The 27,026-nt window shown below is 53.7% G+C and overlaps 1 protein-coding gene across 9 annotated transcripts in view; it reads left to right on the top strand.

Annotated features, from left to right (window-relative positions):
- PPARD (peroxisome proliferator activated receptor delta) overlaps positions 1–27,016 on the top strand; it is a 76,975-nt gene extending 49,959 nt beyond the window's left edge. For 8 of the 9 annotated variants that reach the window (XM_022581684.3, XM_022581687.3, XM_022581689.3 and 5 more), the window contains 6 exons: positions 12,302–12,532; positions 21,755–21,909; positions 22,709–22,847; positions 23,493–23,695; positions 23,875–24,325; positions 24,971–27,016. In XM_022581684.3, the coding sequence (XP_022437392.1) occupies positions 12,403–12,532; positions 21,755–21,909; positions 22,709–22,847; positions 23,493–23,695; positions 23,875–24,325; positions 24,971–25,218 (1,326 nt within the window). In that variant the 5' untranslated portion in view covers positions 12,302–12,402 and the 3' untranslated portion in view covers positions 25,219–27,016. Of the gene's footprint in view, positions 1–2,750; positions 4,509–12,301; positions 12,533–21,754; positions 21,910–22,708; positions 22,848–23,492; positions 23,696–23,874; positions 24,326–24,970 lie in introns of those variants that run through there. The other variant, XM_089918024.1, reaches the window with a different exon arrangement.
- Positions 27,017–27,026: the final 10 nt, after the last annotated feature.

The raw sequence follows: 27,026 nt of genomic DNA, 5'->3' as shown, positions 1-27,026 counted from the left end.
GCCTTCTCGCTCCCACCAACACCCCAGCTGGGTTTGCTGTCACCCTGGCCTCTCGGAATCCAGCTGAAATCATCTCCAGTTCGTTTCCAAATGCTGCTCTCACCCTGCCCATCCTCTTCATAGCCCTCCTAGGCTCTCCGCTGCCCTTCGGATAAACAGCCACATCCTTCACTTGCCCTTCGAGGCCCCAGGTGATCTCCAGCCTCAGCCAGACCGGCCGCCCCGTGCTCTCGGCACGCCAGCCATGCGGCCCTTCTTTCTACCCCTCAGAGGTTCTGTGCCATCCTCCTCCCTTCTTGGGGTCTCTGTCCCCCCACCTGCCTGCCTCTTAGTCAGGGACTACGTCCTCGGGACCCCCTCCCCGACCAGCCACACTAGGCTCACGTGGCGGTGTTGGTCTTTCGGCGCCCTGGGCATCGTTCACAGGTGTTTGTGTTGGGCATATGATGGTGAGTGCTTAACAGATACTTGTTAACTGAGTGAATGAAAACCGCTGGCAGCAGCCGGCACCAGAGGAAGAGCAGAGGGCACTGGCGGCATCAGCAGCTGTAGCTCCTGAGGTCCTCGGGTGAGAAGGTTCTGGAAAGGTCCCCAGCTGTGGCCCTCTGCCCGTTGGCACCCCTGCCCTTACCTCCAAAGCCTTCTCTGAGCAGGGAGGGTCCTCAGCTCTCAGGCTGCCAAGAAGAGGCCTGGCTCGCCTCCGGGCAGGCCCTTCTTTCACCTCCTCAGTATCTTTCAGTGTATTATTTAGTTTTCTTTCTTCAAAACGCTTAAACGTCATCTCCCTCTCTTCCCCCCGTCATGAAAGCGTCCCATGCTCATTGTAAAGCATTTGAAGAACACGGAAAAATATAGTTAAGAAAATAAGAATCACCCCTCAGAGGGAAGCCCCATTAACAATTTGGGTCATGTCTTTCCGGTTTTGTTCCTGTGCATTATGTGCATGTTTTGACATCGCTGTGGTTCTGTTGTCTGTGAAGACAAGACTTTTAGTATCTCCTCAGTCCTCCGCTGCTGACAGTCCGTGGCAGCTCGGCGCATTGACCTGCATGGGGGTGAGTGGCCGGAAGCCGGCCGCCCGTCAGGCCCCTCGCTGGTCCCAGCTGAGGAGCCCTCCTGCCCACTATGATCTCTTCTCTGGGCACGTTCTCAGGTACCATAAAAGGAGGCCGGCTTCTCCTTTTATTGTAGCTTAGCCCCACTCCACAGGGCTGACAGGCTGGCTCTTGGTGGAACTGGAAGAATTCTAGAATGGGGGGTGAGGGGAGGGCCTGGCAGACTTTCCTCTGGTTCCCATACTCTCTGCACAAAACCAGCTCCCAGGGCTTCCCTGGTGGCGCAGTGGTTGAGAGTCCGCCTGCCGATGCAGGGGACGCGGGTTCGTGCCCCAGTCCGGGAGGATCCCGCATGCCGCAGAGCGGCTGGGCCCGTGAGCCATGGCCACTGAGCCTACGCATCCGGAGCCTGTGCTCCACAACGAGAGAGGCCACAACAGTGAGAGCCCCGCGTACCGCAAAAAAAGAAAAAAACCCAGCTCCCAGGCTACCCCTGGGGTGTTGGCCTCAGGGGACCTGCTGGAGTGAATCCATTCCAAGGCCACACAGGCCTCTCACGTGCCCTGAGGGGAGTAGGGTGACCGAGATTGACAAATGGGAGCAGAGAGCACCGTGGAGCTGCTGGTCTGGAAACCCAGGGCACTGGGTCAGTACTGGGTTAATGACTGATAGGGAAGCTTGGGAGTGCGTTAGCCAGGCCCCACTCCCATGGCCTCTCTGATCCTGAGCACTCTTCTGCCCTGTAACCAGAGGCTGCTGCTCCTCACCCCCCTGCAGTGAGGGAAGGAGGAAATGCAGCTACTAGGTCGTCCCAAGGGGCGGGGGAAGGGGCAGAGGTGGAGAAGGGTCCGGGCCCATCTCTCTGAAAGAAGCGCAAACCCAGAGCAGGGTGCCCTGTCAGCTCTCCCTTCTCACCGTTGATTGTAAGGCAGGGAATTGGGAAATTCTGGGTTTAGGTCCCTGGAATAGACCTGGAATATCACTTGCTCCATGTCATCCCCTAAGGCAAGCCAGGAGTGATGACAGTAGCAGTAGCCACAGCCCCATTTGTTAGGGGTTTACACCCAGCACTGTTAAGCATTTGCCCGCTCAGATTAGGTAGTAGTAGGCCAGCTTTAGGGCTGAGAAACTGAAGGGTTAGTGTCTCCCCCAAGTCACAGAGAGGGAGGGGCAGGGCCGGGGTTTGAACCCAGGCCTGACACAGAAGCCTGTGGAATGAACTTCTGCGGGGTACTCGCTGCATCTCAAGGGCAGTAATAGGTGAAAACTCATATAGTGGCAACTGTTACAACTGGACACAGTGTGGCTCAGGTTAATGTTTTTAGTCTGTTTATTCATTCAAAGAGTGTACGTTGAGCACCCATTAAATGCCTGGCACCGTGCAAGGTGCCAGGGACCTACCTCTGCAAGATAGATAGAGGGCATTGTGTGGGAAACTGGTAACATGGTGAGAACAGACCAGCTAACAGACATTGCAGTTTGATATGGTAACAGCAGATCTGGAGAGCCTGAGTCAGGGTTGCAGTAGGAAGGAACAGAATAGGACTAGTCAAGGGGAGCTTCCTAAAGGAGGAGGTACAGGCAGGTCTGGAAGGAAAGTAGGCCTTAGCTAGTGGCGGGGATGGCATTCCAGGCTGAGGCTGGTGCGAGCCTCTGTGTTCAGAGAGTGATGCTGCAGTGAGGCGAGTGGGAAGAGCTGGGGAGGGAGCCGGGACCAGAGCTTATGGCTGTCTTTAGCACACAGCAGTCATTTTCTGGCAGGGAGTATTCAGAAGGGCTTTAACCAGGGTGTTCTTGACAGAAGCAGTTCTTGGCATCTAGACAAAGGATTCAGGGATGATGGCTCCAGACTGAGACTAAGAGCAGCTTCCAGATCCAACAGGGCAAGGACTTACCAGCTTCTGGTCCAGTCTTGCCCAGCACCACATGCAAGGCACAGCATAGTGATTAAGGCTTGAGCCAACCTGCCTGGACTCAAATCCTGCTCCTCCAGTTACTGTGTGACCTTGACTCAATTACTTTCCCTCTCTGTGCCACAGTTTCCTCATCAGTTAAATGGAGATAATAATAGCACCCGACTCTTAGGGCTATTGTGAGGATTAGATGTGTCAGTATACACACAGTTTGGTGTATTATAAACCCTTGGAGAATTGGAAGCTGGTACCATTGTGATGGAGGTGGTGGACCCGAGGCTTGGAGCTGTGACCCACCTTAGGCTCTGGTGCAGGGAGAGGCCTGACAGGATGCATCACAGCTGAATGGGGCCTGACACAGAGTAACCCCACTCAGAGCATACAGCCTGCTGCTGGGTGTCAGGGAAGCTCTGTTTCCCAAGGATGACTGGACTTGGTGGAAGGATTAGGGCCCCAGGTGGCTTGGTCGCTCGAGCCCCAGACAAGGCCTCTCTGGAGCTCTGGGTCATTTGGGTTAAGCTCCTAACTACCTCTGCCTGTGAAATCTACCTGCCCAGTGGGAAATGGATAGAGTCGTGCCTCTTGCCCAACTTTAGCTCCTAGAAGGGGAAAGAGGGTGGGATGCTTGCTTGGCAGGCTTTTGTGAGCGTGTATACACACAACACATGTGTGTGAATGCCAGAATCAGAGTAGCCCAGGTATTTGTTTTTGTAAGAATTTCTTTTGGTAGCGACTCCATTTTCTGTGCAAGGGCCGCAGAGCAGCACCCCTCTCGTTCTGGCTACAGGACCCTTGTCCTGAGGACAGCACCAGCCTCTTAAGTGGGGCAAAGCTGTGACACAGTCAGAGGGTTTCTGGCACTGGCACAGTGCTGGGGGGTGGCAATAGCAAAAACCAAGGCTTCTCAGCCACATAAAGGTTAAACCTAGTGCCAGGTGCTATTTTTAGTGCCAGGACTGAAGGAAGGAAGAAGGGAACAGGGTGCACTGCAGGGAGAGTGGAGGCTGTGGTGGCAGCTACCTGTGAAAACCCAGCCTGTGGGCCGCCCAGGTGAGGTGGGGGAGGGCGTAGGGAATAAAGCGGCTCCTGGCTGGGCAAGCTGAGACCAGCGGTGGGGGCAGGCGCTGGGGAGATGGGCAGACCTCAGCTGTAGATGGAGCACCCAGGGCTATGTGAAAATGGATGGCTTCCAGCAAATTGCAGGGATGGGCCCCAGCATGGGGTTGCATCCAAATAAGCAACAGCCCAAGGGATGTGTGTGGGTTTTAGAGCAACCAGACTGCAGCTTCCCTCCCCCTGCAGCTGCTGTCCTTAAGAGGTCACAAACAGAAGGGACAGCTCCGGGCTGGGAAGGAACATCCACCTGGAATCCAGAGACCCTGGCCCCAAATCCAAAGCTCTAGCCAGAGCCCAGAATCCCATCTGATTTCAAGAGGCCACCGCTTGCACCCCAGAAACTGAGAAGAGTTCCTCTGGTCATGGTGAAAGAACGTTCTACCAGCTGATATGTGGAAGGGAAGCTGAGGCTCAGGAGCGTCAGGTGTGTAAGGTGGCCCCGTGCACACAGCTCCTCAGAGGCCAGGCTGGGCTTGGGCCCCGCGGTGTTTGCACCCCATGGTCCTCTGCTGCATCCTCTAGTGTGTTCTCTGAGAGACGCCTGTCAGGCCAGGCGGGCCTGGGCTTTTTGTCACTTTCCTCATCTGCCCAGGGGAGACCACGGGGCTGGCCTTGTGGGGACTTGTGAGGATTGGGCCGAGCCTGCCATGCAGTAGGAACTCAGTCAGCTCCTGCCCCTCCCTCCAGGATTCAGTCCCAACAGTGACCTCTGTCCCATCTCCCAGGGTCACTCAGAGCGTCAGAGGATATGAGGGAATGTGTGAGAAAATATTTTGTCGAGTATCTGTACAGGGAAGTGTTGTTTTTCCTCTTCTGTTTCCACCTGCCTGGTGTGCCTGCAATCCTCACACCCCTCTCTCCCTGGCTCTCATCACCACAGCCTGTGTGATTTCCCCGTGTCCACTGACACCCAGGCTACACGGATCCCCAAGCAGTTTGTTCTAATCAGCCTCATCCGCTTACTCCTGTGGTCAGTGCCACCACTGTGCTTCTGGCTCCTGGGTGTCCCATGATCTGGCCCCTCTGTCACTGTGCTGCTCATCCTCGTGATGCTGCTCCTCAGAAGCCTCCTGTAGCCCCTTCAGCCACAGGCCTGGGTGAGGGTCTCACCACTCACCTGCCCCTGTCTCCTCCACTTCCAGGCTTTTCAATTCTGTGGAGCCTGAAGAATCAGCATCTGTGGTCCTTGTTATTTAGATAATCGCCAATTTTTGTAGAGCATTTTATTCGAGCCACGACGGTCACTCACTGTTCTTGGTGATCACCGAGGTCCTTTACAGTGCTGTCACCAACCCCCTCCCCCCAGTCCCACTCTCCTCTTTTATCCTGCTGCTATTTCAGTTAGGATTGTGTTCAACTGCACGAAACCGAAATCTGGCAAACAGCGCCTTGTGAAATAGGCATTTAATGTTTCCACCTAGGGACTTCCCTGATGGTCCAGTGGTTAAGACTCTGTGCTCCCAATGCAGGGATCCCAGTTTCGATCCCCGGTCAGGGAACTAGATCCCACATCCATGCTGCAACTAAAGATCCCGCATGCCACAACTAAGACCCGGCACAGCCAAATAAATAAATTTTTAAAAAAAATTTTCTTTTCCACCTAATAAGTAGTCTGGAGACAGGCATTCTAGGGTTAGTTCAGCAGCTCCGTGATGCTGTGGTGACCCGGCTCCTTACTCCTTTCTGCCCCACCCTCTTGACCTCTGTTTCCAGAAGACCTTCTAGTAGATTTCTTTTTTCCTTTTTTTTAAGTCTTTATTGAATTTGTTGCAATACTGCTTCTGTTTTATGTTTTAGGGGGGTTTTTTTTGGCCGCAAGGCATCTTAGCTCCCCAACCAGGGATCCGACCTGCACCCCCTGCATTGGAAGGCGAAGTCTTAACCACTGGACCACCAGGGAAATCCCTAGATTTCTGTTTACATATTGTTGGTCAGAATCATCACATGAACACTGTAGCTGCCAGAGAGTTTGGGAAATTGAGTGTGTAGCTAGGCACGTGGCTGATCCAGAGAAAATGGGGACTCAGTGAGAAAGAATGGGAATTGGAATCGGGTAGCAGCTGGAAGTGCCTGCCCCAGGTGGCAGCTCCTCGTTCCTCGTCAGAACCATGTGGCAGGAACTGCACCTCTGAGCATTTCCCTTGCTCTGGGTCTGGTGATTCCCAGGTTTAATGCTCAGGGATGATCAGGGATTGATACTTGAGGAACCGCTTTATGCTAACCAGACTCACATCCCTGCAAATGGGGGCAGTTCATGCATCGTGAATGAATAAAGCAGCCTAGGAGTGACAGCTGGAAGCAGTGAAGACACTGCCAGTGGAGAGCGCAATTCCAGGTAAAGGGGCCGCCACTGCCTAGCCCCTGGGTGGGCGGTGGGCAGGGGCATGCAGGCCAGGTTTGCCCGATTTTCAAGAGAAGCCAGGGAAGTCCCTTGGCGGTCCAGTGGTTAGGACTCCACACTTTCACTGCGGAGGGTGTGGGTTCAGTCCCTGGTCGGGGAACTAAGATCCCACAAGCTGTGCAGTGCGGTCCCCCCACGCCACCCCCTCAAAAAGAAGCCAGAAAGCCAGATTTTTTAAAGCTTTTTTTAAAAACTCTATTTTGAAAAAGTCTAGGGTTACAGAAATATTGTAAAGATTACCAAACTTACCAAAACTAAGAAATGAATGCTGGTACAATGCTATTAACTAAACTAAGCAGATTTTACTTGGAACTTCCCAGTTTTTCCACCACCATCCTCTTTCTGTTCCAGGATCCAGTCCACCACCCTACGTTGTATTTGGTTGTAATGTCTCCGTCTGTGAGACTTTCTCAGTCTGAAAACTAGAATTTTACATGACTTCTCCCAAGTTTTCCCATTCTGCTGCAATAACTTGGAAATTATACACTCTATTTACAGTGTCTTAGTGGTTACCTTTGAAGTTTTTCTGTGTACATTTGACTGAACTGTAAAGTTCATCAACATCTCCAGTTGTCTCCTGAAAAATAAAAGGACTTGAGCAGTTTAACGTTGATCATGCCCTCTCATCTTTCACATTATTGTTTGTAAGTTTTGCTTTTTTATTTTATTCCAATTTAAATTATTTTTAGAACAGGTAACATTCCTATAGTTCAGAATTTAAAAGGTACAGTACTAATACAACATTGTAAATCAACTATACCCCAATAAAAATTTTTTTTAATAAAATAAAAATAACAGGTACAGTGAAAAATCTCTGTCCCATCAGTGACCCAGACACTCAATTCCCTCCCCAGAGGCAGCCAGCGTTCCCAGTTCTTAAGTAGCCTTCCAGCGCTATCTTACACATACACAGTCAAATCCAGCTTCATTGTATCTTCTTTGCACAAAGTATAGCTCTTCACTTCATTCTGCAAATTGCTTTCTTCCCTTATTAATATATCTTAGAGATACTCCCAAATCAGTCCAATAAACATCGTCATTCTTGTTTATGGCTGTCCCCTGTTAATGGACATCTAGCTTGTTCCCCACATATACTGGTCAAGTAATACTGTAATGAGTAATCTTGTGCTAATACTTTATGTCACTGTACTTCAGTGGAAGGATAGCTGTAAGATACAACCTAGAAGTGGTATATCTGGATCAAAGGGAATGTGTCCTGTAATTTAGATAGATGTAGCCAAATTACCCTCTTTAGAGGTTGTGCTAATTTACCTTTCCACAGGGACATGTGAGATGATGTTTCCCCACATGCTTAGCCACAGAGTGTTAGCATCTGTTTGGGTTTTTTTTTTTTTAATAAATTATTTATTTATTTTTGGCTGTGTTGGGTCTTTGTTGCTGCGTGTGGGCTTTCTCTAGTTGCGGTGAGCGGGGGCTACTATTCCTTGCGGTGCGCAGGCTTCTTATTGTCATGGCTTCTCTTGTTGCGGAGCATGGGCTCTAGGTGCACAGACTTCAGTAGTTGTGGAACACAGGCTTCAGTAGTTGTGGCTTACGGGCTCTAGAGCTCAGGCTCAGTAGTTGTGGCACACGGGCTTAGTTGCTCCGCGGCATGTGGGATCTTCCCGGGCCAGGGCTCGAACCCGTGTCCCTTGCATTGGCAGGCAGATTCTTAACCACTGCGCCACCAGGGAAGCCCCATGAGTGTTAGCATCTGTTTTAATCTGATTGTAAAAAGTATATTTCAGTGTTGTTTTAATTTGCATTTCTCTTTTATGAGTGATGTTGAGCGTTTTTTCATATGTTTAAGAACTAAGTGTATATACCTTTTCTGTGTATATTTTTTGTATCCTGGGCCTGTTTTTCTATTGGATTGCTGGTCTTTTACTTAATAGTTTGTAGGAACTATTTTAGGGCAATTAGCCCTTTGTCTGACGAGTTGCAAATACTTTTCCCAGTCTATTATCTGGGTTTTTTTTTTTTTTCTCTTATGATGGTTTTTTCACCTTGTAGTAAGTTTGTATTTTTATGAAATCAAATTTATTAATTTTTTTACCCATTAAGCTTTATGGGCTTAGTATCCACCTTAGCTCTTCTCCCACTTAGCTTTTCAACCCTTTTTATAATTCATGTATTTTTGTTTTAACTTTAAAACCTTTGATTTATTTGGACCTTGTCTTGGTATAAGATGTAAGGTAGGGATCCAGATGGTTATTCACTTGTCCCAATACTATTTATTGAAGAATCCATCTTTTCTTTTTGGTTTAGAGTGCCATTTTTATAACATTAAAGTCCCATATGCATTTGTATCTGTTTATGGACTTTGTGTATTCTCTTTCAATGATTATCTATTCATGTGCCAGTACCACACTATTTTAATTACCATAGCCCTACTATATAATTCTTTTTATTTCTCTTCAGCTAATTCCTTATCATGTTTGCCAGAGTACCTCCACTCAGCCTCTTTGCTTTCTTCAAGTCCCATCTTTTACTCTCAGTAGACCACCATTCCTCCTACTTAAGTTAACGAACAAGAGTGAAGTCATTCCCTATGAGCTTTAGCACACCGCCACTACCCCCCCCATACACACTGTTGCGATACTTTGTATTTTCCTCATCCTGTGCCCTTGAATTATTCCTCTTCCATCAGTCATCCTGCCCCAGCTTCCCCCTTGAATCTTCAGACTGTCTTTCTCTGAAGACCTCTCCTCTAGCTAACTGCTTACTTGAGCCTCCTCTATTCCAAAAAAACTTTTCCTGGCTTTGCTACTTTTTCAAGCTACATCCTCTTGTACATTTCTTTCCGTGACATATTCATTAAAAAATTAGCCTCTATTCATTGTCCCAGCTTACTAGCTGCCACTTATTCTTCAGAGCTCAGGTTTCCATCCCAACCACTTGGTTGAAATTTGTATAACAAGGTCAAAGATGACCTCACAGTCACCGGATTCATTGGCCATGTGTCAGTTTATCACCCTTGAACTCTGCAGCATTTGAGATGGTTGACCGCCCACTCCCCCCAAAAAACAGCCCTTCCCTTGTCTCTGAGACACCCGGCTGTCCCAAGTCTCTCCTGTCTCTGGCCACTGCCTCACTGTCTGCTCTGGTGCCTCTTCCTCTGTCCTCCCTTGACGTGTCACTTTCCTTTGGTGAAATGAATTCCTTCTTGCTCCTGTCACGTCAGTGAAGATTCCCCCCCTGCCCCCGACAAATCTCCAGATCCCCAACTCCCCAGCTCTTAGACCCTAGCACTGAATTTCCAAACCGCCTTTAGGAGACCAGTTAATAGGTCATTGTGTCAATCCAAACAAGGGAAAATGAAGGCCTTGTGGAAAGGAATGATTAAGAGGGAACGATTTACCATCTGCTGGAGGTTGCTTTGCTGTGGCACAGTGGTTCTCAAGCTTAGCTGCGCGTTACAGTCACCAGGGGAATTAAAAATAAAAATCCTGATGCCCAGGACTTCCCTGGTGGTCCAGTGGTTAGGAATCCTCCTTCCAATTCAGGGGACACGGGTTCGATCTCTGGTCGGGGAACTAAGATCCCACATGCTGCGGAGCAACTAAGCCTGCACACTCTAGAGCCCACGTGCCGCAACTACTGAGCCTGCGTGCCACAACTAGAGAGAAGCCCACATGCCACAACAAAAGATCCCATGTGCCACAACTAAGTCCCGATGCAGCAAAATAAATAAATAAATAAATAATATTAATTTTAAAAATCCTGATGCCCAAGCTGCTTCCCAAACCAATCAAATGAGAATCCCTGAGGATGAGCCCAGGCATCCATATATTTAAAAACTCCCCAGTGGAGATCGTTGCCTGCAGCGAGGAAGGCACTGCCCTGGAAGGGAAGGCTGCTGCCACGCCTGAGAGCCAGGAGCCCCAGGCCAAAGGGGCAGAGGCTAGCGCTGCCTCCAAGGGAGGAGACACAGAAGAGGCAGGGCCCCAGGCCGCAGAGCCATCCACTCCCTCGGGGCCGGAGAGTGGCCCTACACTAGCGAGCAAACAGAATGAGTAGCTGGGTGGGGGCAGGTGGGTGATCTCTAAGCTGCAAAAACTGTGCTGTCCTCGTGAGGTCACTGCCTGGACCTGGTGCCCTGGCTGCCTTCCTGTGCCCAGAAGGGAAGGGGCTGTTGCCCCCTAGCCACGTTCCCTCTCCTCCTCTCCCTCCTGTGGATTCTCCCATCATCCATCTGGTCTTCCTCTTAAGGCCAGTTGAAGATGGTCCCTTGCAGTTTCCCAAGTTAGGTTAGTGATGTGAAATGCTCCTGCCCCTGTCCCTGCCTCCTTCCCTGTCCCCACCCGTACAGAAGGCAATTGCTGGTTTTCTTCCCCAATTCTTCTCCAAGTAGGTTTTGTTTACTCCCCAAATCCCTGAGCCAGAAGTGGGGGTGCCTGCACTCCCACACCCTGAGTGTCCACCTTCCCCTGCTGCGTTTGTAGTCTCTTGTGCTGTGCCTAGTGGCACCTGGGCTGGGGAGGACACTGCCCCTGTCTAGGTTTTTATAAATGTCCTACTCAAGTTCAAACCTCCAAAAAAGAGAAAAAAAACAAAAACTCCCCAGTGATTCCAGTATAGCCAAGTGTGCAGGCCTAGAGGAGGAAGAGAGAGGGTGTGGAGTGTCAAATGATTCCCACCTTCTGGCTTTGATAGATGGGTAGTTGGGCATTTGGGTCACTAAAATAGAGATTACCAGAGGAAGAGAAGGGCGGGCTTAGGGCCAGATGGTGGCTCCTGTTTGGATAGGTTGAGTTTGAGCTGCCTGTGGAACATCCAAGATAAGGTCCCACAGATGCTTGAATTTTCCTAAAGCAGGTCTTTTCTGCTGTTAATCTTCCAGGCCTGCAGCACCACAGGACTGGGTCTAGTTACACATACTCCCTACGCCAGGGCATTTGAAGTGCTCACGCCTGCATAAAACCCACCTTCCCAGCCCACCCTTCAAATCCTCTCTCCTACAGCACCCCATGCCTCAGCCAACAGGGTCCCTCACCACTCCTCACTGTGCTGCCTCAGTGTCTTTTCTCAGGCCGTATTCTTGAGAGGTGTTCCCTGCCGGGTGGACTCTCTCCCACAGCACCCGTAGCCTTACCCTCTCTGACTGCGGCATCTGTGGACAGTATTTTACTTGCTGAGGGTTGGAACTGCCCCCTCCTGGGTGATGTAGACATGGGGGTCACCACCCAGTAACCCAGACTCCAGGACAGAGGGCATCGCCCCTTGCCTGACGGCTCTGCATTGAGCGTCTGGTTGCAGGTCTGCTGTCAGCTGTGAGCCTAGCGTGGCAGGGGCTCGTGCCTTTTTCCCACACCCAAACACAGGAAGGGTAGGTTCAACTCCCTTGAAGAAAGGTGGCCTAGGAGAGGGATGATCCTTGGGCCTGGGTGCTGGTGGGACAGGATGGGGGTTGGAGGTCTGATGCATATCAGGATCTCCAAGAGGACTGGAAAATTTGAAAAAGCCCCTCAAGTCATTCTCATGTGGCTCCTGTAGGTTCAGGAGGCTCAAAGAGCAGGATGCGGGGAAAGGTGGCACAGGGGTGTATCACCCCGTCTGGCTAACGGAAGCTGCTCTGAACCCCACAAACCTGCCACAAGAGCCAGGTGGGCAAAGGGTGGAGGGGCAGTGACCTGTGATGGCAGGATTAGAGGTTCACACTGCAGGGATGAGTCGCTCCTGCTCTGCGGGGGCAGGAGCGGCAGAAGTGCCCCTCCAGTCCCCCCAGATGGCGGCCCTCGATCCTGCCCCACTCAGTCACCCTCTCGTCCTCTACCCTGCCTCCCCAACCTCTCCCTGTCTTCTCCTTTGCCCAGGCTGACAGGAACTGCCCTGTAGAGGTCCATCTGTGTTCAGACCCAGAAGATGCCAGAGCTATGACCGGGCCTGCAGGTGTGGTGCCGAGGGGAAATCAGCCATGGAGCAGCCACCGGAGGAAGCCCCTGAGGTCCGGGAAGAGGAGGAGAAAAAGGAAGTGGCAAGGGCAGAAGGAGCCCCAGAACTCAATGGGGGACCAGGGCACTCACTTCCTTCCAGCAGCTATACAGGTAAGGGGGAGCAGGCAGGGGACATGGGGCAGAGGGGGCACAGATGGGGTTTGGGGGACAGGGAGCCTGGCCCTCTGCTAACAGCATCATCATGGGGTGCAGGGCAGCAGGGTGGTTAAGGACTGGAGCCAGACAGCCCAGGGTCACACCCCTGCTCTGTTGCTCATCAACTGCAGAATCTTGGGCAAGTTGCACCCCTTCTTCCTGTAAAACAGACAGGGATTATAGGGGACGTGCACACAGGCTTTTGTGAGAATGGAATGAGTTAGCCTGTGTAATGCACGTTGTCATCATTATTACTCCACCTCTCCTACCACAAGGGATCTGGGACAAATGTGCATCAACAACATGCCAGAAAGATCATCTGTACCTGTGATTGTTAGGATCAGTCAGAACACACAACTCAACCTGGTACTAATTACACATCATCAAGGTGCGTTGTAATTAGGCACATGCTAAGCACTTAGTGACAGTGACTGGAATTAGTAATACTTTTGTGTAGCCAGACAGATTTTAGCTTCTCTTGTCTAACTTGTTGGTTCCCCTTTATCTACTGCCAGCAGCAGTGTAGACGTTTTCCTCTGGTGCTTTGTACTGTGGTGCCCTCATCTTCATCGTCATCGTCATCACGCTATGTCCACCTTCAAGGGCACCCAGACGCTGCACCCCCCCTCAGCCCCTGGCTCTCCCTGCTGCTGCTGCCGCCCCTTCCCTGCTCCCTGCACCCGAGTCCCAGCACATTCAGCTGGTCGTTGCTCCCTTCCCTCAGAGGGTACTCAGCGTCATTAGAGGATGCGCTGCTGGGAGGGGCATCCTGATTTTGCTGCTGGCTTCAGCTGAAGGGAATCCTGACCACAAGTGGTGATTCAGAGCAGACGAGCAGGCCTGCCCCACAAAGATGCTCTCTGGCTCCCTGTGTCTGCATGGGGAGAAGGAGGCAGGTGGTGTCAGGAGTTAAGTCAGGGTGGGGACTCTTGGGGTGGGACAGGCTCCTGCTTGAGCCTGCACCTAAGAGAGGCCTGAATCCTTGGGCCTTGCTTGCTGCTATGAACCTACAAAGCAAAGTCCCGGGATTTTGCAGAGGTTCTTCCTCTTCGGGGCACACGGAGGGGTAGGGTGAGGGGAGAGCCATCATCCAGTGCCTCTGATCCCACCAGACACCCTGGAACAACCAAAGTAGGCCCAGTGTGATTTCAGGGCTTGAGAGAAGGTATCCCCTATCCCCCAGGGTAACCTGCTCCCTGTTGGTTGGCTGATGGCTTTGCAGACCCAACCTTTCTCAGGAGAGAGGAATGAATGGCTGACCCGCACACAGGACCTGCACACACTGTCCTGAACTTGAGACAAGCGGGGAGGCTTAGGAGGCAGAGAGGAGACAGTGGGAGCTAAGAATGAGCAAGAGTTGTCACTGAGGACACCAAGGGAGAGTGGAAGAGGAAGAGAGGGCCCTGGGGTTGGTGGCCTCACTGCCTACCCTAGCCCACACTGCCCCCATGGCTGGCCCAGGCACGTAGAAGTACCTGCAGTGTGGTGTCCTGTCCTGGGTTTCCTACACACGCTGTGGGGACCATATCCCCAAATGATAGGCTGTTTGCACGCAGACCAGAGCGTGCTAGCTTGTGCGAAGCGGGCGAGGCGGGCATGGTGATGGCATCTCGGGGAGCTGTACTGGTGGGGTTTAGAGCACGTGGGGAGACGTCTGGGGCAGAATTTACCCAGCCAGTCTCACAGTGCTGTGTATGATGTTGTGTTTAATAGATTCCGTTTATCAATAAATGGATGAATTGGCGGTAGAAAGACTTACTTGTTCAGTAATTGAAATGGAGGGGGCTGTTTAACCTAATCATTAGGTGAAAGCCATAGTATATAAAATTCTACAAAGCAAGCCCCCCACCAGAAAAACAGAAGCAGGTAATTCACGGTAGGACAAATACAAATGGCCAGAAAACATGAGACATTTTTCAGCCTACTCAATAGTCGGGGAAGGAATCTTCAGATGAGATGTCGTTTAGCCTGTCAGATCGGCAGCGGGGCCTGGGTTGGCCAGAGGGTGAGGACGTGGCCCTCCAGTAGTCCCTGAGGGTGGAAGGGGCAGCTGGGCAGTGCAGGCCATTACTACTTAGCGTGCATTCCTTTGGCCCTGCAGTTCCTCTTTTAGGAATGTATCCAGTGTAAATACTCGCTCAGCGTGCACAGAGATTTCCACACTTATCTATAGGAGCACTGCTCATAATAGCAGAAAATTAGAAAGTGTCCATGTGTGGGGAATTGGTTATATAAACTGTGGTAGAGCCATACGGTGGGATGCTCTGCAGTCATTAGGTCTGTGTATACTGACAGGGAAGTAAGTTCCTGACAACTTGGGGATCCCATTGTTTAAAAATCCTTATAGGGCTTCCCTGGTGGCGCAGTGGTTGAGAGTCTGCCTGCTAATGCAGGGGACACGGGTTTGAGCCCTAGTCTGGGAGGATCCCACATGCCACGGAGCAACTGGGCCTGTGAGCCACAACTATTGAGCCTGCGCATCTGGAGCCTATGCTCCGCAACAAGAGAGGCCGCGATAATGAGAGGCCCGCGCACTGCGATGAAGAGTGGCCCCCGCTCACCGCAACTAGAGAAAGCCCTTGCACAGAAACGAAGACCCAACACAGCAAAAATTAATTAATTAATTAATAAACTCCTACCCCCAACATCTTCTTAAAAAAAAAAAATCCTTATATATCTTAGAAGGCGCTGGAAGAGGACACTCAAATCTTAGAAGGCGCTGGAAGAGGACACTCAAATCTTAGAAGGCGCTGGAAGAGGACACTCAAATCTTAGAAGGCGCTGGAAGGGGACACTCAAATCTTAGAAGGCGCTGGAAGGGGACACTCAAATCTTAGAAGGCGCTGGAAGGGGACACTCAAATCTTAGAAGGCGCTGGAAGGGGACACTCAAATCTTAGAAGGCGCTGGAAGGGGACACTCAAATCTTAGAAGGCGCTGGAAGGGGACACTCAAATCTTAGAAGGCGCTGGAAGGGGACACTCAAATCTTAGAAGGCGCTGGAAGAGGACACTCAAATAGCTAGTGGGGCTACTCTGAGGAGTAGGATTGTGGGTGGAGGGGATCTGTCAGATGCTACCTGTGTGCCCTTATGTGTTTTTCTCACCAAGCCTGCAGTATTCTCATAACTTAAAAAGCAAATGCATTACTTTCTTTAAAAGGGTAAAATTAGTTGTTGTTGTTTTCTTAAAAAAAAAAAAAAAAAGCCAGCAGGTGAGGGGCCCTGGAGATAGAGCTTCTTGTGTTGGGGATCACACAACCCAGGGCTAGAATCCCATATCTGCCCCTGTGGGCTGTGGTCCTTGCCAGTGCCCTTACCTCTCCAATCTCAGGCTCTTTGCCTTTTAAGGCTGCATCCTGGGAGTTCCCTGGTGGTCTAGTCTTTAGGATTCCGGGCTTTCACTGGGGTGGCCCAGGTTCAATCCCTGGTCGGGGAAGATCCCGCAAGCTGCGTGGTGAAGCCCCAAAAAGAAGCTGCATCCTGCCCATCTCAGGGGCCGGCTGGGTGAGGAGTCAGTGGTGGCATATGACACGCCACAGGCGCTAGTCAGCACGTGCTGGCTCCCTGCCCCACCCCGTGAGTCTATGACTTTGGCCTCTGGAGTCCCCTCAGGGACCCATTAGGATGAGGCACAGTCTCAAGCCCTGAAACAGCAGGAAGGCTGCACAGTTTGCTTTCCTTCTGACCCTCCAGAGGTTCTGCGCTGACCCAGTGCATCTCTGTACCAAGCTCAGCACCTGCCAAGCCCCTCCCCCAACCCAGGAGGCGGGCAGGACAGGCCTCATCGTTAGCGCTCAGCAAAGAGGAAGCTCGCGTGCCCGGGTCCCCCGGCTGGGCAGGGGCAGCTGAGCCAGCGTTCACCTCCCACTCCCACCCTCTTCCTCTCTTGCTTCAGTGATGAAGGTCCCAGTCACACCCAAGAAAGAAGTCAGGGGTCTCAGCACAGGGCTGAGGAAGATAAAGTGTCCTTCTTCTTGGCCTTGGTGCCTCCTCTCAGTCAGCAAGTGCTTGGTGGGTGTCCAGCAGGGGTCGGCCATCCAGTGAAGGGCAAGGCTGAGTGCCTGCCCTGAGGAGCCCACAGTCCAGGCCAACAGAAGTAAGGAGGCTGTTTGGTAACCCAGCCCCAGAGTCCTACAGAATTGGCCCTGACTTCAGAAGCTGTTTGCCTTTGGGGCTCTGCCAGCAAAGTAAACAGACAGGGCTGTTCCCTCTGGGCCACCCTCACAGCTATGACAACCTATCTCCAGTGATGGAGACTAGATATACAGGAGAACTCTCGACTACACTAATGATGTGAATAAGGTCAATAGCGTCTGTTTGCTGAACCTGTAATCAGAGATGGTGCAACTGATACTTCCCTCTCTGCGTGACAGGGGTAGTGCTTATGCTGAGTCCAAACATTTGAATAATGGCATAGTGTTATCCTTGGCAGTGACGCGTCTCATCGTTTATCATAATCACGAACTGTTGATCAGTAGTAATGAACACACGTACACACATATACGGAAAGTCACAGAGTGCAGTGGGTAAGAGCTCAGCCCCAGGGGTTGGATGGTTCTGGGTGATAGTTCTTACGCTGCCACTGTGTTAGTCAGCGTTCTCTAGAGAAACAGAAATGAGGAGGTGTGTGTGTGTGTGTGTGTGTGTGTGTGTGTGTGCAGAGAGAGAGGTTTATTTTAAGGAATTGGCTCATGCAATTGTGAGGGTTGGCAACTCGAAATTCTGCAGGCAGGCCAGCAGGCTGGAGACCTGGGGTTGTTGATAATGTAGCTCAAGTCTGAGGCAGCCTGGAGGCAGAATTCCTTCTTCCTTGGGGAGGCCTTGGTCCTATTTTCTTCAGGCCTTCAACTGACTGGCTGGGGCCTGCTCACATTGTGGAGACTCATGATTTAAATGTCAATCACACCTAAAAAATCCCTTCACAGTAACAGGTAGACTAGTGTTTGACCAAAAGTTGGATTCCATGGGTACTTGGCCTGGCCAAGCTGACATAAAATTAGCCATCAGAGCCACTGTCAGCGTGTCACTTAGCCTTCTGAGCCTGTTTCCTCACCTATGAAACAGGCGTTAAGAAGACCTGCCTGAAGGGTTGTTTTGTGGGTCACGTGAGGCTAATGGTGTAAAGTGTCCAGTAGAGGGCCTGGAACACAGTAGGCATGCACTAAAAAAGAGGTGTTATTGCTTCAAACACACAGCCCTTGCAGGGACTCAGATTTAGGGTCAAATCCCAGTCCCACCATGTATTGGACAGGTAATCTCGGACAGATTCCATAACTTCCCAAGCCTCAGTTTCCTCACCTTTAAATGGTGGCAGTTACTGTCTTCCAAGATGACTTGAAATGATACTAATGAGCATAAAGACACTAACACGTTCGGCACTTAGTAGGGGCCTGATAAACGCTGGTTCTTTCCCCTTCCCTCCCAGGACTGGTAGAGGCAGGCCCTCAGGAGGGGTTTGGGAGGCCAGGCAGGCAGGGTGTGGCTGGGGCAGAAATTCAGAGGTGGGGCTCAGGGCCCAGATGATGGCCATCAGGTGAGCAAGGGCATCTCCTGAGAGCAGAGGAGGAGGCCAGGTGAGAGGACTGCCCTGGGCTGGCCCAGGAGAGTGGCTTTGCAGGCAGACAGCCCTCAGAGGGCGAGCCCAGGGTGTCTTCCATCCAGCATGCCTGGGGGTCCCTGAGGCAGAGGATCCCTGAGGCAGGGGCTCCCAGTGGGAGGGAGGGCCCCTCGGAAGCCCAGTCTCCTGCTAAGAGGTCATGGGGTGGGGGGACCTTCAGAAGCTGGTCCCTTGAATGGGGAACATTCTGCCATCATTACTTTTAGGTAGGATGTGATGGTGATTGGAGAATAAAGTCTTAAGCCAGGTGGTCAACAAGGAAGAAAGAGAACCTTTATCTTTGGAAAACTCACCACGAAGTGATGGGATACCCCAATACACATGTACCCCACAACAAAACCTACCCCTGTAGGATACATACACTCCACCCGCCCCAGCCCCTCATCTCCCCTGCCTCTTTCTACCTCGTGTGTCAGTTATTCGAGTTCTCTTATTCCCCTCAAATAGGCAGGGGTGGGGTGGGGGGCCCTTGTCCCATCACCCTTCCGCCCCAGGCTTCCCAGACTACCTATGCCCGTCCACTACCTGGGGGGCAGGACACAGCCAGGGCCCCCACGCTGCCCTGGGTCTCTTTCCCCCCCCGAGTCCAGTTTGCCACTCTTCCTGACTGGGGCCCCCCTGGGACACTCACCCTGGGCCTCTCCCTACAGTCCAGAGCTCTGGCTGCCTCTGTGGTCCATGGGGCTTGGGCACTTTGGCTTCTTTCAGGGTGAGCAGGGGCAGCGGCAGGCCAGAAGTGAGAGGAGGCTAGGTCTTGTTCGGGGCTCTCCGGGCCTCATAAGCAGAGGACCCTCCTCCCCCACCTTGGGTTTCTGTGAAGCCATGGGGAAGAAGAACAAGCAGCCAGAGGAAGGAAGAGGAACGGCCCCTGCCTGTGTGGGCACATGCTTGGGAGCTGCAGAACTGCAGCTTTCTGATACTAATAAGCCTCATCCTAACTTAAGCTGATATTTCCACAGCACTTCCAAGGTCCAGGAACTTTCTCTGTTAACTCCTCTGCTCCTCACGGTGACTCTGAGACACATGTTCCTGTCACCTCCGTTTGCAGAGGAGGAGACAGGCCCAGAGGGCAGAGCTGGGTTGTGAGCCTCGGACCCCCGACCTGATCTCAGGCTGTGTGGCTCCTGAGGCCATTCTCACCCCCTAGGCGGGCTGCTTCTGAGCACCTGGAAGCCAACTTGGGGGTCATCGAAGCCCTGACCTTTGAGCCCAGAGAGGGGAGTAGTCACCTTCCCTGACCACCTCACGTCCAGTCCTGCACCACTCTGCCTGCCCTGCCACTGGCCTTGCCACTCGCTACCTTGTGTCCTAGTGTTCTTACCTCAGCTGGTTGAGGGCAGGGTCTGACTCTCGCTCTGCACACAGCAGGTGCTCATCAAATGTCTGTGGAATGAAAAGGTAGGGTGGCATTGCCATGTGCCGTACCAACAGCAACCAAGTGACCAGACACCTGCCAGGCCTCCAGGGCCACAAGGGGGACAAGGAAGGCACCACCAAGAGGTGGGAACAGACTGGGATGATAGGTCACTGTGGACCAGACTCAGTGGAGGAGGTGGCTTTTGAGATCCAAAGGGAATGTGAGTAGATTTGTGCCGAGTCTAGCAGAGGAGGCAGACGTGCAAACCACATAAACAACACCGCTTACAAGAAGTGCCAGAAAGCAAACATGCACACAGATCGGGGGGAGGAAGTGCCGGAAACCCTCCCTGCCCGGCATCTGCGTAGGTCTCTACAGAGCGATTTTACATGTTATCTCGTTTTCTCCCAGCAGACGGTAATGTGAATTCCATTGCCCCCGCGATAACGCGGGCAGGAGCTGCGGGTCCAGCGCGGCCCCTCCAGCCCCCGGGCGCTGAGGCCAGGACGCCCAGGCAGCTTGAGGACCACTTAGTCCAGAGTCGCTGAGCGCCTGCCCCGCGTCCAGCAGCAGCGCCCTGGTGGACAGAGTCCCTGCCCCGAGGCCCTTATGTCCTGGTGCGGGGCGTCCAGTGCTGAGTGAACACAAAGGCTCCGGAGAAGACCAGAAGGGCTCGGCCCCACCCCCACCCCACCCCACCCCACCCCACAGGCTGCCGGCTCCCCGCAGCGCATGCGCAGGAGCCGAGGGCACCCGCTCTCCCAGCCCGTGGGCTGAGGCGGGCGCGGTTACACCCCTTGGAGTGACTGAAGTTGAGACCTAAGGCTCTGTGACAGGCCAGGCTGTTTCAGGAAGCAGGGACTGTGTCACCCCTCCCCTCCCCAGCCCGGGGGTCTGGTGCTCGAGCTCCTTCCTGCTGGCGGGGTGGGGTGTGACTGGAGGCTTTCCTGCTGTCACTCCTAGGACCCCAGGGGACACCGGGAGAGCTGGGAGGAAGGTGTCGGGAAGTGGAGTACGCTTTGGTCTGGGGAGTCAGGCTCTTGTGCAGTGACCGTACTGTAGAGAGGGTGGAAGGCAGGCCTGGCAAACCTTAAGTGTGGGCTGACCGCCGTGGCTTGGGTCTCCCTGCGGAGCTGTCTGCTCTAAGCCACTGCTCCTCTGGCCTGGGGATTTGGCCCCGCCCCTGAGGAGGTTGCTCGGTCGTTAGGAGGAAAGCAGAGAACGGCAGGTTGGCAGGCCAGCCTGGCAGAGGCAGGGCAGGCGGCCCGTGGGATCACACAGGGGCACTGGGCTGGGGGCAGAGACGGGCCCAGTCAGGCCCCCTTTCCCAGGGAAGGGCTCATTTCTGAGCGTCCAGGGCAGAGATTCAGGAGAGACCCCGCAGCCATTCTTACTAAGTCACCTGACGGCACAAATACCCTGAAGTTGCCTGTGGCCAACTGCTTTCCTTGCCGACACTCAACACGGGGTTCAGACGTCTGAACATTTAACAGGAAAACATTCGAGGAAGTTCAGTCCACCGCCCGGTCATAGTGACTGAGATTTCTGCTTTTTCTGCTCTAGCAAGAAGTTTCGTTTGAATGCCTTTGAGCTTCTTGAAAGATCCTTTGCAGCATCTCAGGAGTCCGTGCAGGAATCAGATTTCTGGAGCGGGGGCTGAGCTCTGCAGAGGCCTGCGCTTCTGTAGCCTCCACAAAACACATTTCACACAATCCCCTGTGGGCCCACACAGTGGAGTCTCTTAAGCCAAGGAGCCACTTCCTAAGGACAGTCTAAAGAGAATCTCTCTGTTTCTTCCCTCTTGCTCCCCTCCTCCCAAAACACAACCATCCCCCGCATGCCCTCTCCCCGCCAGCAGTGAGCTCAGCCCAGGCAGGTCTGACTCAGCCCAGATAGTAAGCTGCCTTTCTGGAACACTTGCTGGGTGTCGGGTCTGGGGGAAATGCTTTGGACACTTTCGTCCTCCACCCAGAGAAGCTGTCATTGACCCCACATTCTAGATGTAGAGGCTGATCCTCAGAAAGGTTGACTCCCAGAGGTCACATAGCCCTTAAGTGGCTGAGCCAAGACTGTGATTCCCGCGCTGCCACCTGGGCTGCCCTGTGGGCTCTGGTCACCTCCCCAGGCCCCCAGGCCTGGCAGAACACAAAGCTGCCCCTGTGTTGTGTGTCTGCCGACCTCTCCCTGTGTTGTGTGTCTGCAGACCTCTCCCGGAGCTGCTCTCCACCCTCGCTGCTGGACCAGCTGCAGATGGGCTGCGATGGGACCTCGTGTGGCAGCCTCAACATGGAGTGCCGAGTGTGCGGGGACAAGGCATCAGGCTTCCACTACGGTGTTCACGCGTGCGAGGGGTGCAAGGTACGGGCAGTGGAGGGGTGGCTGCCCATCGGGGCTGTGATCACATGGTGAGTTGACCTGCCAGGAAGGCTTTCCCTGCTGCCGGGCGAGGTCCTGACCATACCCACTGTGGAATTCCTGCCTGGGAGGCAGCCAGGCCCTTGGGCCCGTTCCAGGCTTAGCTCTGGGTCCTGTTGTAGAGGAGGGGTTCCCTCGCTGGGCCTGCCCCGCTGGGTACCGTTGGTGCCGACCCAGTCACTCACCTGGGCTCTCTGGGCTGCTGGCGCCCCCTGGGGACCTGACACAAGAAGACAGGTAGGACAGGATGAGGGTCTTGGGCTTGAGCCATCTTCCCAAGGTCAGGGTTTCCTGCGCCTCAAAGCCCAAGGGGGCTCTTTGATAAAAAAGGAAACGTTATATTTCTTTTTCTGGTTTTGCTTTTTTCTTCCTCCTAACTGCACAGCCATCAAAATTTCACATATTATTTTATTAAACGACTACCTAGAAAAGATGCAGAACCAGGTTGCGTTTACGAATAAATCAAGTTATCCACAGTACAGTTTTGTGTCACCAAACTAACAAAGAAGCACTTAAAATAAATATGCTATATTATTTCAGTTATTTTCAAAAGTTTTAGAGTTGTTTACTTTCTTTCTCCCTCTCTCCTCCAATAATATTTCCCCCCCATTACTTCCAAAATTCAGGAATTGTTACATCTCGATGCGTAATCAAGCCCCCTGGCACAACCCAGCAGGCAGGGTTTTACCCTTTCTCCCTTCCTCGTGGCTTTTCTCTTCCTCACCTGTCCCCTGTCCCTCAGGGCTTCTTCCGTCGAACAATCCGCATGAAGCTGGAATACGAGAAGTGTGAGCGGATCTGCAAGATCCAGAAGAAGAACCGCAACAAGTGCCAGTACTGCCGCTTCCAGAAATGCCTGGCACTGGGCATGTCGCACAACGGTGAGCCAACCTGAAACCAGGTTTCCGAGAGCCCAGGAACAGAAAGGGGGTGCCCTCAGAGCAGCGCCCAGCACACGGTCAGTACGCAGGTCAGCTTTGCCCTTGCTGAGGCCTGCCTTCCCAGACTGCCCAGGACCCGCCATGCTTCCCAGGCCGGGGCCAGTTGCCACCTGTCTGCACCTGAGCCTCACCCTCTCTGGCCCAGAAGCGACCTGGGAATTGACCCTAACTCCAGTAGTGTTGGAAACACCACTCCCGGAACCTTGAGCCTGTCTTGGATGACCTGACAGGGTGTGAAAAGCCACTGCCAAGGCCCAGGATCCCCTCAGGTTTTCTTGGTTGTTGAGGGCAGGCAGGAGCCAGTGAGTGACCACGTGTGTCAGCTGCCAGGAGCCAGGCTGGAGTTTGCTGGAGACCGGCACTCCCGGGAGACAGAGCCTGCTGGGCTCTGTGAACAAGACAGACAGAAGCCCTGCCCCTCCGGAGCTTATATTCTGGAGGGGTTCCCCAACATTCCAACTTGCTGGCTCTAGAGCTTCTTAGGGCCTTGTGCTCAAAAAGTGTGTCTCCGTCTTCGGCTTGTGTACCTTAGAGGTGCTGGCCCCTGCCCAGGCTCCTCCATGACTGTCCCCCTTCCCCGTGCAGCCATCCGCTTTGGCCGGATGCCAGAGGCTGAGAAGAGGAAACTGGTGGCAGGGCTGACGGCAAACGAGGGGAGTCAACACAACCCCCAGGTGGCTGACCTGAGGGCCTTCTCCAAGCACATCTACAGTGCCTACCTGAAAAACTTCAACATGACCAAAAAGAAGGCCCGTGGCATCCTCACCGGCAAGGCCAGCCACACGGCGGTGAGTGTCACTGCTCAGCCTGGCAGCATCCCGGGCTCTGGGCCCTGCTGCCACCTGCCTGACTCCTGGGAGAACCAGGCCTCCTCCCTCCCCTCGCTTCGTGGTACAGGCAAGGGGTACGGGGCACACATGGGCGGGGGTCCCCCGAGGCCTGGCCTCTAACGGGGCCTGGTTTTCAGCCCTTTGTGATCCACGACATCGAGACATTGTGGCAGGCAGAGAAGGGCCTGGTGTGGAAGCAGCTGGTGAACGGTCTGCCCCCCTACAAGGAGATCAGCGTGCACGTCTTCTACCGCTGCCAGTGCACCACGGTGGAGACCGTGCGTGAGCTCACCGAGTTCGCCAAGAGCATCCCCAGCTTCAGCGACCTCTTCCTCAACGACCAGGTGACCCTTCTCAAGTATGGTGTGCACGAGGCCATCTTTGCCATGCTGGCCTCCATCGTCAATAAGGATGGGCTTCTGGTGGCTAACGGCACTGGTTTTGTCACCCGTGAGTTCCTGCGCAGCCTCCGAAAGCCCTTCAGTGACATCATCGAGCCCAAGTTCGAGTTTGCTGTCAAGTTCAATGCCCTGGAACTTGATGACAGTGACCTGGCTCTCTTCATCGCGGCTATCATTCTGTGCGGAGGTAAGTGAGGGAGGGCAGTGGGTCAGCCCCGCACAGCCAGCCCTCCTGGGGGCTGGGCCCTCGCTGCAGGGGCCGAGCCTAAGCTCTGACAGCAGGAGGAAGGGTCCATGTGATGATGGCAGTGGAACATGTAAGGCACTAACTGTGTGTGCAGGACCAGCTCCATCTAGTATAGATGGAGATGAGATAGAAAAAAGACTGAAAGGAAATATACCAACATGTTGATGGGGGTTATTTCTGATAGTGGAGAAATTTTCTGTGTTTTACCTGCATTTTTCAAATTCCAACACAATAAATATAGTAAGACTCACACTGACAGTGGCATAGAGCTTGCTTCATGCCAGGCACTGTTCCAGTTCCTTTTCCTAGATTATAACTCTTTAATCCTCATAACGACTCTATGCCAGAGGCACTTCTGTTATCCCCATTTTGCAGATGAGGAAACTGAGGTCCAGAGAGGCTGAGTGACCTGCCCGTAGCCTCATTGCTAGTCTGCGGTAGAGAAGAGGTTTGAGTCCAGGCAGGGAGGCCCACTTTTCCCAGGGCCAAGTTGCCCACACCGGTGGGGTTAGGGGAGCTGCCCTGCCCTTCTGAGACCCCCTGTGTGCCTGCTGCCTCCCACACCTCTGCCCTCTGTCCCCACAGATCGGCCAGGCCTCATGAACGTGTCACAGGTGGAGGCCATCCAGGACACCATACTGCGCGCCCTCGAGTTCCACCTGCAGGCCAACCACCCTGACGCCCAGTACCTCTTCCCCAAGCTGCTGCAGAAGATGGCTGACCTGCGGCAGCTGGTCACCGAGCACGCCCAGATGATGCAGCGGATCAAGAAGACGGAGACCGAGACCTCGCTGCACCCCCTGCTCCAGGAGATCTACAAGGACATGTACTGAGGGCTTCTCTGTCGACCAGCCGCTGAGCACTGGGCCTGGTGGCCGAGTGGGGATCACACACAGTCGGCCCACCTCCCTCTCCCTTCCCCGGCTCCCTCCCTTCTCAGCTCCTCTGTCTTCTCTCATTTCTTTGTTCTTTTTCTTCCTTCCTCTCTCGCCCTCCCTTTCTCTCTCCCCATCTCCGTGTCTGCCCCTCTTCCTCTTCCTGTGAGGCAGTTTGTGTTATTTCACCAGCAGTACAGAACAGCACCCCTGCTTCCCCACCCCCCGCCCACCCCGCAGCAGGAGGGGCCGGGCCCGCCCTCTGCACCAACAGTCCCCTTCTCCCGTCTTCAGTCTTCACAGCAAAGGGCTCGAGCCATCCAAAGAAACACTAAGCTCTCTGGGCCTGGCTTCCCAGGGAAGGTAAGCAGGGCCAGGGCTGAGTGCAGAGCGGCCCCTGGTCACCGGGCCCCTGGCGGAGGATGCCTCCCCCGGCAGGCGGCCCGGCCCCGGCTTCAGCTTGGCTCCCAGCAGGCAGCGCACACCTCAGCCCTGCTGAGCCGCCGCCCTTCCCTCCTTTTCACTGGTCTCGCAGGCCAGTGTCACTGATGGCCCCCCGCGCTGGCCGCTGGGGGACACGCGCCCAGCCTGGATAGAGGTGGGGTTCCCTCTGGGTGGGGGTCCCTACACCCCCACTGACGAGGAGCGAGCTTAAAGAGAGGCGGAGGGAGGTAGGGGAGATGGCGAGCCGGAGACCTGCTTCTGAGCCCAGGCCTGGGGCGGGTCCCCCATCAGCACCCCACTCTGTCTGCCTCTCTGCAGCAGCCACCGAGTTCTGCCTACAGGTGTCGGCACCGCGCTCCCCCAGGCAGCGCCAGGGCCTGGCCTCACAAGTGCCCCTCCTTTCTCTGGCCTCCAGGAGACACTGGCAGTGGCTCCAGCCCAGCTGAAGCTCACTCCCCACACACACTCCCTCCAGCCCACACACCACAAGCACTGAAATCACTTTACCTGCAGGTTCCACACCTCTCACCCTCCCCTCCCTGAGGCAGGCGAGTGCCCAGAGGGGCCTGCAGGTGGACGGGCAGAGCTGTGCCCCTGTTCGCGAGGCTAGGCCAGATCCCTTGGTGGGCACGGGGTCCTGTGGACCCAGCCCAGCACCTGCTCACAGGGGAGGTACTGGGGATAAACTGATCCTTCTCGTTTGTGACACCCTCTGTCCCAACAACTCTGCTGCCCTCCCCTTTTCCTTGTATTTGGCCCAGCTGGTCACCTGGAACTCTCCCTGTACTGCCTCTGGTGACCAGGGACCTTGCTAGGCCCAGTCCCACTCGTGGCCCCGCCCCTCCCCCTCATCCCTATTGATAAGCACTCACCCCAGAGGAGGGGCAGAAGCACAGCTTGGAGCGCTACCGTCTGAGCAGAGGACAGAGAGCCTACCCAGGCTGCTTCTCCAGGGAGGAAACAGGTCTGGAGGGGTGAGGGGCTGGCTGGCATCTCTGAGAAAGGTGGCGGGACATGTGGGGTTAGAGCCCAGGCTTCCTGGGTCCTGTCTGGTCTTCCTTTCGGAGGGGCCTTTCCATGCCTGAGGATCACTCTCTACTGGCAAGATTCTCCCCTCCCCTCCCCCGCCATGCACCCCATCGTCATCCCCCTCCCCAGTTCTGGTACTGAGGATACAGCTCTTCTCAGTGTCTGAACAATCTCCAAAATTGAAATGTATATTTTTGCTAGGAGCCCCAGCTTCCTGTGTTTTTAATATAAATAGTGTATACAGACTGATGGAACTTTAAATAAATGGGAATTAAATATTTAAGAGTTGATTT

The sequence above is a fragment of the Delphinapterus leucas genome, chromosome 10 (assembly GCF_059928025.1).
Source record: "Delphinapterus leucas isolate spDelLeu-1000000601 "Yukka" chromosome 10, BTC_Dleu_Yukka2, whole genome shotgun sequence".
Taxonomy (NCBI): Eukaryota; Metazoa; Chordata; class Mammalia; order Artiodactyla; family Monodontidae; genus Delphinapterus; species Delphinapterus leucas.
Note: the sequence above shows the minus strand (reverse complement) of the source record. Positions and strands in the feature narration are given on the sequence as shown.